The sequence below is a fragment of the Centruroides sculpturatus genome, unplaced genomic scaffold (assembly GCF_000671375.1).
Source record: "Centruroides sculpturatus isolate CEXI.00-Female unplaced genomic scaffold, Cexi_2.0 scaffold2027, whole genome shotgun sequence".
NCBI classification, from domain to species: Eukaryota; Metazoa; Arthropoda; class Arachnida; order Scorpiones; family Buthidae; genus Centruroides; species Centruroides sculpturatus.
This window is the reverse complement of record NW_019386228.1, coordinates 67,121-83,454: the sequence shown is the minus strand read 5'-3', so window position 1 is coordinate 83,454 and position 16,334 is coordinate 67,121. Positions and strand designations below refer to the sequence as shown.

Below are 16,334 nucleotides of genomic sequence, written 5' to 3'. Positions count from 1 at the left end.
CTAATGATTTTTACTTTCCCAGCTGTTATATAAGACACAGGGAAAGTATAGCAAATGTTAAAAAGAATCGCATTCCCAAGACTTTTACCTTTTGGACACAAGGGACCTCGAAACGTCGAGAAATACAAGAAAGTTTGGATTTTTTCCCTTTACATATGGATGTTAGTATGTATATGTGTATATATGACGGAAGAATTTTGTTAATCATTTTTGAAGTTAATAACTCCTGTGATTTTGTCCATAATTTCTGAAATTTTGCAGGAAGGTTTATATATTAGGGAGATTTGTGGTATTAATTTTGGTTGTTATAGGTCGAGGAGTGGGAAGATGGAGGAGTTGTGTGTCATATCTCGAGCAGGTCGGACTTAATGAAGATTTTACCCGTTATTAGCATTAACAATTTTCTATAAAACTCATCCCTACCCTCAAAATTAAGGTTTTCGCATTTTATAATTAATAACGCAAATATTTAAAATCTTTTTTTAACTTCTTTTTAAATATAAAAATTTCGCGAATATCTTCGCTTTCTTTTCGTCTTTTATATCAGCGACAGTTTTTATATTTTTTTTAAAAATTAATAACATTAAGATTTTAAAAATAAAATATCATAATAGATATTTTATTTTTGCAGTTTTAAATTTTATCGCCGGAAGAGTTAAACAACTCGTTGCTGGATATTTTCTTCGGTTTATTTTCTTCGAATATTTCCGGTTAGTTGACTATATTTTAAAAAAATGCATTCTCTAAAACAAGAGTTTCCAACCTAGTCACTATTAGGCTGCAACCTGGTTAAGGTGACAGCCTACCGCTCTGGGGGACCCGGGTTCGCATCCGAACGGGTCGAAAAATTCCCAGGAATTTTTCGGGGAGTGGTCTGTTCGGATATGTCGGGCCCCGTCCCTCACCACCCGGTAGCCCCATTGTGAGCCTGGCCGAACCCATAATGGGCTTGCAAAAAGAGGCCTCTTAGTGCCCACAGGGCGGAAAGAGTTTAAAAAATCATCCGAGGGCGTCTATCGATTATCTGGGAGTTCGATAAATTACTAGGGATTGTTTGGGGATCGCTGTTGGAAAAAAATATATATTTATGTAATGTAATTTTTGAAGTGCAGCGAGTAGCGAGCAAGTTTCCTCGGCAGCGACTCAAATTGATAAATCGCTAAAACACGTTTTGTGAAGTAATGACTCGACACATTTGAACGAAATCTTGCATATTAATATAATAAAATGGTGTGTCGTGACGGAGGCCGGATCTGAAAATTCTATCTAGAACGGGAGATATCGGGGGTCAAAGGTCATCCCATGTTAAGTCAATCGAAAAATTTTGCATTATAAAAACGTAAAGAAGCGAACGCGCGCTATTCTCCATTTGAAATACGATGAAACTCTCGCCAAATATGTTTTAGTACCGATTTTCTTTTTCTATTTTTCTTGAAAAACTGATCATCTATACTTTAACTATATGTGCTAACGTATTACATCTTTCATAAAACAATTAATAATTAAACCTGCATAATAAACAAGGTATAATACGTAACCGTATTATACCTTATTTATTATGCAAGTTTTAGAACCAAGGAAAAATTCTGTATTTATGCATAGTGACTAGTCGCTTTAATTTTGCTCTCCCTAATGATCTAACGTGAGTTCGCAGTCAGAGACGAAGTTTTCCTAGTTATATATGAGTACAGTATATATGCAATACAAAATTTGCATAAATCTGTAAATAGTAAAGCTAGTAAAGTTAGAAATGTGTTGTTTTTCTTTTTCATAATCTATACCAGCGATTCTCAATGTTATTAGATCTCTGAACAACGCGAGTCACAGATGAGCCATGGATTGTATATGTCACCTTGTCCACTTCCTATCCTGCAAATATTGAATATAATAAGATGTGGACCACAATATTTTGTCTCTCTGGTATGAGAGATACGTGATGCGTAAAAATGTTTTTTCCTCTGACTGAACACAGAATTGCATTTGAAAAAATATCAGCAACGAATTGCTTAACTTTCCCGGATACATTTAAAACTGCATGTGGCGCCATATGTATGGTATTTTATAAAAAATTATATAATTAATTATTATATTAATAAAATGGCGAAAAGATTAGAGGGCAGGGATGAGTTTTATACAAAAAAATTGTAAATGCTAATATGAGTAAAATCATCATTAAGTTTGACCCTACTAGAGATACATATGACCCTCTATATCTGAACTATTCTCAACCTTTAACCATTAAAACTTAATAACATGAATCCCTTTTTTTGCAGTTTTCGACGTTTCAAAGTCCTCTGTGTCTAAAAAATGTAAAAATCTTGAGGGTTATTATTTGACCAATCGCCAAACTTCTCATCTGTTATATACAACAAAGCCGGAAAAATAAAGACAAAATTAATTAACATACAGTATTATTATAACAAAGTGAATTTATATTACGGTCGGATTGAATTAATAGGAATAAGGAAACGATCTGCTAAGAGAGTACCTCTCGGGAGGACTTTAATAGAAAAGTTGCACGTATTTAGAAAACCCACAAAACTCCACGCGGCAACACACGAGACCAACTAACCACAAGTGTTCAGTGCTTTTTATTCGGTGGACATGAATTTATATTAAAAATATTGGTATGTCTATACATAAATAGAATCCAACTTACAAAGTCTAAGTGCCAACTAATTTGTTTAGTAAGTCGTTTATATATATATATATATACACTAAATTTTTCATTCATTATATTTAAATAGGACTTACTCTTCTGAAATCTTAGCTTGCGTTTGCGAAGCAAGTGCTTATAGAATAAGCCACACTGCCAAAAGCAATTATATAATTGCATTTTATCGACAAAAATGATACGCAAAGTTCAAATTGATAATAAAAATATAATGCTTTGGATAAAATGGAAAAAAGGAATCAAAATATAAAACAAAAGTCAATTTATATAAGATAAAACTCAAAAATAAGAAAATTCCTACTGTATGAAAACAAAACACCCGAGAGAAAAAAATACGCCAGAAAATTTGATGGTGATAGGAAAATCTCTCTCTTGATAAGTTAAACCCGGAAAATATAACTCTTTTTTCGCTTTCTGTTTATTCGCACAACACACTTTACATTAGTGATTTCACATTGTAATGTGTTAATTAATGTGTAAATTGTATAATAATCGGAATTTCGAAAACCTTTGTGGAAGGGAGAAACGAATTTTAAAATATTTTTTCGAGGTAAATATCTCATAATTTTCTCTCAATATATGAGAAAATATTTTCATATTTTCAACCCATATACTTTAATAATTTTATTAAAATGAATAAATTAAATGGTAAAAATCTTCATAATATATTAAGCATAATTAAACGTTAAATGTAGGATAATTAATCATCACTGTGTCGAGTCGAATTCCGAAGCTAATCATGCTTCTGAAAAGCTTTAATTACAATTAAAAATATATCAGCTATGATTTAATATAATCGAATTTCTTTATTTGATTCGATATTATAAAAATAAATTTTAAATATTCTCGGATTTAATGTCTTTTTCACTAATGAGTAATACATTTTTAATTAATTTTTTGATAAATCTATGAGCATTATTCATTTATCAAAAATTCAAATAAATCAATTTTAAGTCCATTATTAATTTAAAAATTATTATATAATTTAATAAACATGTTCATCTTAATGTATAATCAATAAAACAGATCGACTTAAGTCCTAAATAATTAAAAAAATGCAGTAAAATATGATTAATAACTGCACATTTCACAATATTTATAATAATTTCACGATTGTTTGGATATAAAAATATGCAAAATGTTTACGTTCATGTATGCAGTACCGAATTCCCACTAAACCCGGGTCTCGGGTGCCCCAAAATTGGAAAATACTGTACACTTGCAACCGTATATCATAATTTACAAATAATTCTGTAGATGCAATTAGATGTTATTGCTTTATAATGTAGAATTATGCAGAAGGAGACCCAATCTTCTGTAGGCCGAATTAGTTGCCTTAGAAGGTCTTAATCAGCCACTGCCAATGCATGATAAACTCTGAATTAATCTAACTAAAACGAAATACGTTCCTAAATTTAATTTTAGAACTGATTTTTGTGTATTTAAATGTTAAAAGTTGCATAAAACGATTTTAGTTAACTTTTTTTTAAGAAAAAATACGTTAAAACTTCTTGTAAAACTTAATATAAGATAAAGTTTAAACCAAAAGCCTAATCCTAATAAGATTCTTTTGATATTTTATGATTTAAAGTGAAACTTGCGTAAACAGGAATTGCCAGGTACCGATTTTTTTCGTTTTGACAGGTTTCCGTTTTATTCAACTTTCGTTCTTACTGTAAAAATGTATACTTTAATTTTCAGATATATAATTTTTATAAATCGTTTTAAATTTGGGGAAAAAAAATATAGCTACATTCTGCTTTTTATATTTCTCCAGTCATGTGATTAATTTGAAACTTGAAATTGAAATTGTTTGGTAAGCATCAAAAATTTGTGTATTGTTTCTATTTGCTAGAAATCAACTTCTGCTATAGAAAAATATTGAAAACATGATTCAAAAAATAGAAAAGTTAGTTTAGTATCCTAGAGATGTGAATATCTTATTATTCAAAGAATTTAGTTTCACTTGGATTGTCCATAAATTACGTAACTCTATTTTTATTCTTTTCGACCCGCCTCCCACTCCCCAATACCATTTTGTAACGCTATCGTACAACCCACTCTCAAAATTACGTAAAGCATATCCTCGATCAATTCCCCTTAAATGTAGTATGGAATAAAACACAGCACGACACATCGAATTTGTTACATTATTTTATTCATTATATGTATCTCGTACAAAGCACTGGCACGAAAATACGCTACGTAACACTTCAGAAAGAAAAATGAGTTATTCTGTTACCCAAGGGTTGAGAACCTAGCATTACGTGATATTTTTGTAAACAGTTCCATCTCCTTGTAACACACATAACTATTACCTTGCATACACAACCACCCATATATGCGTTATGTAATTTATGAATAGCTCTTATTAAGAAGAAATTACACTGAAAAAATTAGGATTTAATCAAACCTAATTTAACACTAGAGTAGTCGTCAAATAATCAATAGTAATGTCATAACAACTAGACTATCAATAATATTCTCGCAATCTCTCGCTATTATTAATCAAAGAATGAAGAAACACATGTAATTAATTATTAGTGTTTTAATTAAGAAAATTATAGTATTGTAATTTATTATATTAAATAAATTTTTTAACGTAAAAAAGAAAAAAATACTTTTTTATAAAATATGTTTTATTAAAATATATAGTTTTTAATCTCAAAATATACGTTTCATTTGTACAAAATTATATATTATATACATTAATACTTTTCACATAAACTGTATAAATTCTTGTACGTAAATTCTTTTTATTTTTGTATTTTAAACCGTCACCGGAATTGTAAGAAGTATCGAGAGACAAGAGCATTGATCTCGTACTCTTCTTCACATAAATCGAATGTAAAGTAAGAAGAGAAATTTTACGATTTCGTTCTGGCAGCTCTATAACAATGATACTTTCCATTTCTCAGAATAACATTGAGATCAATCTTACACAAAAACCATAAAATTTTACACGGTTACCGTTCTATTTCGTGTTTACAAACACAGCATAGAATTAATGAACTTTCCTTGTTATAACATCAAATTTTACTTTATTTTTTAATACTCTATGCAGCATATATAATACAATAGCTTTCAGAAAATAGAAAGAAGATTAATCTTTCGAAAATAAGAAAAAAGCGTAAGAAACTGTTTAATTTTTATAAATATGTATATCTGTATGTATATGTATGTACTTGTATTTACATGTGCGTGCGTATGTGCGTGTATTTTCATTAATAATCTGTAAATATTCTTTATAAGATTAGGCTAACATTCTTTTAAAGAAAAAGAAAATATTTTCTATTTTTATTGACATTTTTATATTAAAGTGTATAAAATATACTCCAATAGATGTAGATCTAACCTTTCGATATATTTGTTTATATAAATCGATATATAAACTATGGAATTTTATTTCTAAAAATATTAAATATCAATATAATACAGAAGACCTGAGAAAATATGCGAATAAGTTTCAATTCACTCTTTCTTATTCGTGTGAAATTTATATAGAGTATACCGGATATATAGTAGAGCATAGCGGAGCAATCAGAAACTTCAAATAGGGGGCAAAATTTTTTGTCAGGTTTTTATTATAAAATTTATAATAAAAATAATTACTTTTTAATAATGCTATTGTATATGATGGCTATATGAAAGATAATCAGATTAATTTTTAGAAATCGAATCATTGTATTGTTAAAAATTAGTTTATCTAGCTGTAAATTTTAAGCTGAAATATTAGGTTTGTTGTAACAATAGAAGAAATTAAATATAGTCAAACCTCTTAACAACGAACACTGGCGGAAACATAACTGGCCGCTGTTCGGAGGTGGCCGTTGTTTAAAAATTATTTCGTAAGCATGTTTGTTAAAAGGTAAGTTGCTAAAACGTAGCTGCTGTTTAGAGATGGTCTCTATTCGAATTCTCTATAAATGTGTCTATAACGAAAGGATATTTTTTAGCGAACAAAATAAATTTCAACTGCAATACTAGTCTGTTTCTTAAGCTATTTAAAAACCGGTATACTACTATGCAACATGATTCGTAACTTATTTTAATTAGCAATTTATTAATATAAATTCAGATTCATCTACTATAATTAGTTTTAAAATTACTGTAATGTTTTTTTTATTAATATGACGATAATATATCATAGATTTATATTTGTGAGATCATGTAAAACAATTAATTACTTTTCATGACGTCTATTGGTCCAAAAGATCAATAGTAACTTGCTAGCGTAGCAAACACCTCTTTTCTTCGACTAATTACATATTCTTAATTAATCACATAATTTGATGCTTCAGGCTTAAGAACAGCCTATATACTACAAAAATAATTAAAGTATTTGTATATATTAATTATTAGTCAAATAATGAAAATAAATTCTAATTTTATGCTATCGAGATCAAAAGTATTACACACAATTATACGTTTTAACGATGTCGAAAATTCATTTGAACTTATTGTAAATTATCGCAACTAAATTGTAACTTTATAATTTATTTGCGATAATTTGATTAATACTGAAATATTATTTAATTATCTCTATTATCGTCAGATCGTCTTCTTAGTGACGATAATTCAGGTATTTCTCCCAGTTCTGCCGATCCACCATTCCTCGAAAAAGATCGTAAACCTTGATGAAAAAGATTCCAGCCTTTAAGTCTACTTAATTGAATATAAGGAAGCACGGAGAATATCCAAAGATATAGAATTGACACCTGAAAAAGATTATATTTAATTATTGATTAGTTTTTACCTGTTACTCTATTACTGAATAATGCATAGACAGATTCTAGTTTCGAAGGTGACTGACTAGAGGAAAAAACAATTTTGAATTACGCGACTAACGAAACAAATGCTATTGTTACTATGTGCAGTTACGTGCTGTTAGATTGTAGAGTTCATATACATTTACTTTTGCCTAATTTACTATTAAAATTTCTTTTTGGGATGGATAATTTCAGGAAACTAGTTGAGAGAAAAAGAGCAATTTTTTGAATGGATGATGTACGGGGATCCAATTTCTCGTAATATAATTTATCTATTTAAGTCTATGGCGATTTACTGTCGCGCAACAGAAAATCGTGTTTGTGTTCCTAGACTAAGTAAGTCAAAACTTCAAAGAGTGTTCAGTAACATAATCTCTGGGTTTGCTCTTTGAAGGATTCCGGGTGGCTGGCCTCTTTACCTTAGTAAATAAATACCGTTTTTAAAATAAACTTAGAAAAAACTTTGAATATGACAAACGCACTTACACACATGTACTGTACAGTACATACAATATCCAATTTACTCTTCATCTATAGAAATACAGGGCGAATTGGTGAATTGTTCTAATTCGGGTTCCCTAAAACTGGTTCTAGTTAGGCTACTAAACGTATTATTAAAAAATAAGCGATGTAATTTTACAGTAAGACGATAATTTTGAGATTAATGTTGTCATTTTTAACAAACTCTTGATATTAAATCGACAGTTTTATAAAATTTGTGGAGTAATAATTTCGAAAATATAATTTCAGATCGGTCACCTCTAGATTAACTAGCTATAGATAATTTTTACTAGCTTAATTCTAAATAAAAACATAATATGAGTAAAAACTTTTAAAAAATTGTATTTAATATTATAAGTATTATTATTTATGTTTAATTCGTATTCGAAGTCGATAATTATATATCACTTTATGTAAATAAGAGTTCAGAATGTAGGATCAAAATTTTGTTGACTGCACTTATTAAAGTGCAGTCAACAAAATTTACTACTGTAAAATAATATCATTAGTTTATAACCCAAAATATTTAATTATTAACACATGCCACATAATCTTTGTACAATATTTATAGAAGTATTTACAGTAGATTGAAGGAAAATTGAATAATTCTGTGTAAATGTAAATGACGAATTAATATTGGAAGCACTTTCTTCTTGATTACTTCTTTTTGTAGTTTCGGGCTGTATTTTGGTCTATTCATCCAAAATTATGCGTTTAAATCCACGTTTAGAGATGTAACGCTGCTAATTCTTGTTGCTGTTGTTTATTGTGTAAACAACAGCAACAAGAATATTATATCTATATGGTCTATATGGAAATTTTTTATTTTATTATAACTTGGAAGAATCTATTTTATGCTCATTAAAGCATTGATCTATTTAAATAAACACACAATAAAATTGCAAATATGAACATGATAGAAACTATATTGTTCATATATAAAAACTTTAAAATAATTTTAATAAAAGAAAGAAGTCACTTATGAATCATTTAACGTTATTTAACGCTAACTATTGAAATTTTTGATTTTATTAGATTTTTAAATTTTATATATTTTCAGATTTACTTGATCATCACGTTAGAATTATCAAGTATTTCTGAATAATACAAAAAGTACATTATTTTTTTCAACACTTCTAGAATTTTCTAACTCATTTATTGTTTTTCCTTATCGTGAAGCACTGGTCATTGTTTAAATATAGGATAAGTCTTTTAAACATCCCCAATCTGTTTGATTGCTGATATTATACAAGTTTCAGTTCATAAATATATATGTGCATATAAATATACATATATTGTCTAAGAATTGGTCTTTTTTTTAAATAGTTTGTTATAAAGCTAAAAGTATTCGTCGGTCCTTGAAGAACATAATGTTCTGCAGCTTATTCTCGTATTGACTAAAACGTGTAATTAGCCACTGCATCATACTGTATAATTTAGGCTTTTTTTTGTTAAAAAAGTTATATAAAATTACCTGTATCCAGTATGCCCAGTTATGAACGTACCATACTTTAACTTCTATAACAAAAAACAGGTTGTAGGCAGTGGTTAAGTGATTGACCAACTCCGCCATGTTTCCAATTACGTATAATAATGGCGCCGTAGCTGCTACGGTTCCTGAAAAAAAAATAATAAATAAATAAATAATAAAAATTGAACTACCATTTATCGTTGACCTCGGTGCTTCTCCACCCAATCGTAAAATCAGGCCAAGTTCAAAGTAAATTCTCTACTCCCTATTCCTCGCTCGTCCCTGACACGTTGACGTCATCGACCCGGAAACATTTGATTTCGTGGAAATATTCAAATTGTCTCAAATCGCCTCTTCAAACTTGTTATTATTCGACCTCTGGTCAATGTTAAACAAGCCGGCGCCATCATCTTTTCGAGAATTAGCCAGTTGCGTCACTGTTCATGAAATGTAATTCGTATTCTCACCCTCTTAAACGTTGACATCATCTGTTAAGTATATCCGGTATGAAGTAATCTTGAATTTTTGTCAGTTATCCGATTTCGGATTGTAGGACACGTTAGTTGGCCAAACGGATCGAGGAAAACCAATACAAGGAGGATTTTATTGTTTTTTTCGATAATCTAGACTAGAAACAGGACGTCTTTTCTTACACCTTTACAAATAGAAGAAAATACCTATACCGGCATAATATCGGATTTCTTGTTTAAATTCTCCAATAACCATTAATCTTATTCTAATGTCAAATCTTATACTAAATAAAAAAAAATTAATATATGAATTAAAGCAAAGGGATGAAAAATACCAGAATTGCAAAAAGGGGGACTTGTTTAGAAGACAGTAAAAATGATTAAGTGAGAAAATAATAATAGCTTAGGAAACTTTAGAATGCTTTCAGTTATGATAAAATTATGTATAATTATAATAAAATTTAAAGTTATTTCGTAATAATGTAGTTTTGAAATGACTGCAGTTTATAAAATACCTTTTAATTACGAAGACCGACTTAAAAATTATAATATATTATCATTATCGTGTCACCATATGTTTTCAATCTGATGTAATTAAGATAAATGCTTAAAAATAAAACATTTAATTTTCACATTCTTATAATAATATATGATTACTGTATAAGCTTATATGTGCAAGTAGTATACACTACACTTCCTTAGATTTTTTCCTACTAATATTAAATGTCTGTAAAATAATATTAAAAGTAAATGAATAATACTTTTATGTAAGGTTTATATAGCCTATAAAATAATACAATTGTTTTTAAGGTTTAGTTTAGCTACTACTACTTCTGTTCTTCCATAAGTTATAATGTATTTTTTTCCAATGATATAATAAGTTATAACGCTTGACTATAAACTATGTTAATATATTTTAGTACTTATAGTATCATTTCTTTCGATGAATACGTTGTAAGTGATAAAATTACGCACAATTCGTTTAAACACAAATTTTAGATGCATTGAGGTATTTTTTTTTATATTAAAATAAAACTAACACCGAAAGTATTAATTTATTCATGAATAAAAGCAGAAATTTGGTATAATAATTAGAAGAGAAATGAAAATTGAACAAGTCTTATTAATCACTTTTTGTAAATTATAAAAGGACATTCCACCCTCAGAAAGAGTGTGTTAATTGCATCGATCAATTATTATTTAATTTTTGCATAAATTACCTTGCAATGTGAAGAGTGGAGAACGAAGATGACGTAAGACAGATGCAGCATTTTTGCGGGATGCGGTTGCTATGACTACCGTCAGAAGGAACAGATTGAGAGTGGACTGCAAAACGCAGACGGCGGATGTGGCGATCTTGCAGAATTTTCCGACTGAAATTAGAAGATGAGTTTTTTGTTTGTCTGTAGGGAGATTTTTCTTACAGAAGCGAGTACTTACATTCATAAGTAGCGTTGGCGAAATTATAAAAGCATTCTTCTTTGGTTTCTCTCCCTCTGCGGATTTTCACGCATCTCGACCACAGTCCAGCGTGTCCACGAGATTCGACTGAAAAGAGAAATATGACAACATGAGCACCTTTCTTCCAAACTTATAGATTTAAATAAGAAAAAAGCGTAAATAAAACAAACAATTCTCTATTGATTGAGATAGAAAAATTGACCAAAAATTGTATAAATGCTTTCACTTTCGTAATTTATCATGCTCATTCTTAAATGCGTATGTAGGTCGCCGATTTGATTTCTTAGGTATTACTGTGTTTACCTGCTACACTCTTTTGAACATTGTCACGTGATTTCAAAAGTATGTTCACATTTTTCGAGGTTATAACGGGAACATTCGACAATTATTCTCAATTTTCGTAGGCTATAAAAACCGGCTCGTACATAAAAACTTTCGGAACTGTTTCATACGTTTTAATTTCGCTAAATTCAATTCGATTAACGTGTCTTAAGTATTAATTTTTTTAACTCGTTATCTCGGAAAAGTCAAATTAGAGTTTTCTAAAGAGTAGAAACTATACAGACTCTTGACCATCCATAATTTTTCACTTTTAATTTCACCTATAGGAAGTGTTCTATCCATTCGACTTTTACAAAGGTAAGATATTTCACATGACGGTAAAAAAAAATTATAGAGAAGGAGCGATGAGTCGGGTGGAGCGTCTGATGGACGCCAAAGAATCGATATTATCTCGGCACTGCGCGTAACCCTCGGAATATTTGGCGCCAGACCTGGCATAATTCGCGGCCGGAGGCCTTGAGATGCCCACAAGTCTCCCATATACGGGACAAAAGACCTGTTTACCTGTCGCCGGCCAGGAATCGCCAGTCGCAAATACCTGTCATTCTTTACGTGACCCGTTTGCCTTAAACGTCCTCCAACGAGCAGACTCGAATCGAACGATTATTCTTTCCTTAGTTCCATTGTTTCGTGTTGGATAGGAAAATCGAGTGGATCCATCAGCCGGCGATCGAGACTTCATCGTTACAAGTCGCTCGCGAATAATTGTAATCAATTTTAAGTTAAATAGATGGCGTGACCTTTATGCGAGTAAAACGTGACTCCCGTCAACGCGTCACCATCCACAGTAGTAGCGCAAGTAGTAGTATCATAGAAATAGTTTTGTATTAGTAAGGATAGGTAATTGAGGTGCGTACTACATTTAATACGGATGTTTTAAAGTGCTTTCTGAAAATTACCGAGTAAAAGGTTTTAAGAAACATTAATAAAGTCTTATTTCACTTAATATAAGCCTAATATCGCGAACAAAAACAATAATAATAATTATTATTTCCTAAATAATATAGTTAAAAATTGAGATAAAAAAGCAATTTTATATACTATAAAACACTATATAAAACACTATAAGCAGAACTTACTATATTAAAAGTACTGTACATAGTAATTCTACTATTAAACAATGTTTATGATAAAGTATTTTTATAAAAGCCTGCTAAATTTTCTGTACTTGTCCACGAGTAAATTTATAGTTTTTTTTTTTTTAATTTATTAATATAGATTCGTTTGGATTCTCATAAATGACATCTACAGAAGTACCGAATATAAATTCAATATTAAAAATTTATTGTTGTTGATGTTTTTGATAACGAAAAAATTTGTAAAATCGATTTTCCGTATATTTTTAACGAAATTTATTAAATGCCTAAACATTATTCGTGTATTTGATAAAAAGTGTTTAGAGTAAATTATAAGTATCTTAAGTTTAACAATTTCCGTCTTCTGGCTAAAGTAAGTTATTATTTATATAATAAAGAAAGAAAATATGAGCTTAAAGTTATTCCCAAAATATATTATCTAAAATTAATTAATAAAAAAATAAAAATAAGAAAGAATCTAACGTTGACAATGCATTATTTCCCAAAAATTTTGATACTTAACTGATGGTTTGAGAAAGTTTTCAAACTGGTTATAATAGTTAACGCGTTCTTATTCTAAAGTTTGTTTGCGTTACGTAACGAAACATTCTGAAAATAAACAAAACAAATTTACTTTTGTTTATGCTTAACTATCATTTAACGAATAAGTTTCGCGTTTCTAATAGAAAGAGTCGGGTATTATCGAAATTTAAAACGGCATCGTCATAAAAGTAGAATCATCTACGTAAAATTCAATCTATCAAATTGGGATATTCCAATGAGGAACCGATCACGTGATTGGAAGATATTCTCTCACCTTCCTGGCTGCGACCGAAGTGATCGACGTTGGTCATGTTATAGCGGAAGTGCCAAGAGGTCCAGTAAGTACCAGCCAAAGAAGCGAGTTGAGCCACCAACATGACCAGTTGGCAAGAAACGAAGAGGAAAAACAGCAACTTTGTCCTGATGGTCATGTTTGCCGTGTAAAAAGCGGCACGTGCGACGATTATCGCCCGCACTCATTTAAACTACGTCATCGAGCAGCCTTCCAATAAAAACGTGAGTTATACGCGGGGTGCGAGGAAGGGAAAATACACTCCTCGCCGTCTGGTGACCTGCCTTCTCTCCAAAGACGTTGTATTGTAGATATCTTTACACCTGGCTTCACGTAATTCGAATAATGCTACATCTTATGCACGATTTGTGTATAAATACGTGCCTAAGTCTTACATTTCACGCACTCCTACAATAGAAACATAATAACATCATTATAAACGAACTATTTCCCTTATTTTCGATCCGAATTTTCTAATAAAAATAAAACTTTCCATTTAATATAAGTATGATACAGTATAGTTGATTTTATTGTTTCGTTGGCTACAACGACAACAAATCTATTTACTCGATATTAAATTCTATATTTTAAACTAAATGTTAATCGTCATATGCCCGTATTCGGATCAAGAGTTACCTAATTACCGTTCATTTTACTTTTAATACGTAGAGTCTTATTGATTAACTTCTAACTCTAACGCTTGATCCCTGATTGTGAATACGGGCAAAAGCGAATGTTTATGAGAAAAAAGTACAAATTGGATTTAAAAAAAACTATGTTTATTATAGTTACGAAATTATTCGATAGATGGAAACACTAACAATTATTAGTGACTCGCATTAAACTCGGGTTTGGGTCGATATTTCGTTAAACGACGCGAAAATAAGTTCTCCGAGTTAATTTAGAAGGAACGAAAAGGCAAAGATGATGGCTAAACTATAAGCCTGCAGCGAGGTTTCCGGGTTCCCATCGTCATTTTAATTGTCAGAAATCACAAATAGATGATGACACGTCGAAAGGACATTTAATTTTCTACCATAATCTAAATCTAGATATCGGGAAGATTCGATAACCAGTTCTAGGTTAGATTATAATTGATTGCTAGAGTAATCGTTTACGGATTAACAGATAAGTTTAACAAATCAAGCAATTTATAACACAATTGAAAGCAAAATCTAGTTGAAATTAGATATTGAAATATGTGGCAAATTCGGACACGATTCTAGATAATAGAATAGATGAATGTCGTCAAGTGGATAATCGTATGTAGACGTTAGCAATTTCAATGAGAGAGAAACAATGAGGAACTCTTTCATCTTTCGTAAATTTAATTTTATCTCCCATGACGTAACTGATAAATACCTACTGATCATAAACTATTTGAAAAAAGAGGGATATTTGCTATAAATATTACTAGTGAGGAGAGATAAGTTATAATTAGAAACACGGATAATTTATTCATGTTTCTAATTTCGTGTTTCTAATGCTGTCGGATCAGAAGATTAAGAGCAGAAACAGAACGACCAAGTAGAATAAAATCAAGATAAAATCCTCATAATTTGAATTAAAAATAAAAATAAATTATCGTACAGTTGGCATTGCAAGCGTTGTTATTACATTCAAATCGGTTGCATACTCGTAATTCTAAGATAATGCTTTACTTTTCTCCGCTTTTTACTATTTCATCAAATAGTTGAGGTAAAGAGGCTGAGGATAACGCCATTAATCTAATCGATGCTATCCTCAGTCTAATTGTCTGATCTAGCTGATGGAAAATGTATTCTATGAGAATTTGCCCTTGTTCTCAATTCTACTTAATCGACTACAATTTTGGTGAAGATCCCAACATGGCAAATAATTTCATTTATCGATAATACTGGCGAATGATTTTTAGACGCATAATAATGACAATTACTTATTTAATCTTCCAAATTTAGCAATATTCTGTCGATATTTCATTGGGAAAAATCATTTATTAAACGACAATGTTTATTTATGACGACGTTCATTTTTAAAAGTGCATAAAGATTTTTCGAACAGATTTCCTTGGATTTTGTGTGCTTTGGTCTACTAAATCCTATAATTTAACAAAGAAACAACATGTAGATTTAGAAGACAATGAATATCTAATAATTTTGGGATACTTGGAATAGTTTGATTAAAATAAAAAACAAAATTTTCGTTATCAATTTTTATGATTTCTTTATATTTATAGCTGTTTACTGTAACTTGGCTGGAATAAATTCGAAGGATTAAATACTCACTTTAAAGAGTTAAATGATAGGTTTCTGAAGACAAAGTCTGCCCAAAACGGGACCACCTATACACTTTACAGGAACACGAGATAAATAAATAGTCGTCCCGTTTTGGGCAGACTTTGTCTTCAGAAACCTAATAATATAATTGCCATTCGGACGAAAATTTATAAAAGAGATAAATAATATCATACCGACCGATTATTGAAATTATTGAAGTAAATTAGATGCTTCTTCCATAATTTGTAAATTTTGAAAAACTCGCGCCATTCCAACGAATAAAAAGCTGTGGAAAGGTATAAGTAAATCGATGAACAGAAATTTACCTTTGTCTGTCTGGTTTCGCATACCAGGATTGAGTACGTAGGCCAAGTGTGTTTAATCACGTGACTTCTATCAGAATTGTCCATCGTGTGGAATGAAGAAGCAGAAAATTCAATCTCCCGAACAATTTGTTAGAAGCTTCACGTTCTTCCACCG

General features: G+C 30.2%; 1 protein-coding gene across 3 annotated transcripts; it reads right to left on the bottom strand.

Annotated features, from left to right (window-relative positions):
* Positions 1–5,353: 5,353 nt before the first annotated feature.
* On the bottom strand, positions 5,354–16,319 carry LOC111614173. 3 transcript variants are annotated; one of them, XM_023355554.1, is made up of 5 exons: positions 16,181–16,319; positions 11,326–11,433; positions 11,106–11,258; positions 9,419–9,561; positions 5,354–7,392 (listed from the first exon to the last, which is right to left on the bottom strand). In XM_023355554.1, exons 1-5 carry the CDS (start codon positions 16,200–16,202, stop codon positions 7,207–7,209), a joined length of 612 nt encoding a protein of 203 aa, XP_023211322.1. In that variant the 5' UTR covers positions 16,203–16,319; the 3' UTR covers positions 5,354–7,206. The 3 variants fall into 3 exon arrangements, with proteins under 3 accessions (XP_023211322.1, XP_023211321.1, XP_023211323.1); XM_023355553.1 differs by lacking the exon at positions 16,181–16,319 and adding an exon at positions 13,582–13,833; XM_023355555.1 differs by lacking the exon at positions 16,181–16,319 and adding an exon at positions 12,227–12,365.
* Positions 16,320–16,334: the final 15 nt, after the last annotated feature.

Excerpts from the sequence above, each read along its gene's own strand:
- LOC111614173 (XM_023355553.1), bottom strand. The coding sequence starts at position 13,738 with ATGACCATCAGGACAAAGTTGCTGTTTTTCCTCTTCGTTTCTTGCCAA. Across the intron at positions 11,434-13,581 it reads CTTCGGTCGCAGCCAGGAAG|TCGAATCTCGTGGACACGCT; the intron begins GTGAGAGAATAT and ends TTCTCTTTTCAG. Across the intron at positions 9,562-11,105 it reads TCCACTCTTCACATTGCAAG|GAACCGTAGCAGCTACGGCG; the intron begins GTAATTTATGCA and ends TTTTTTTTTCAG.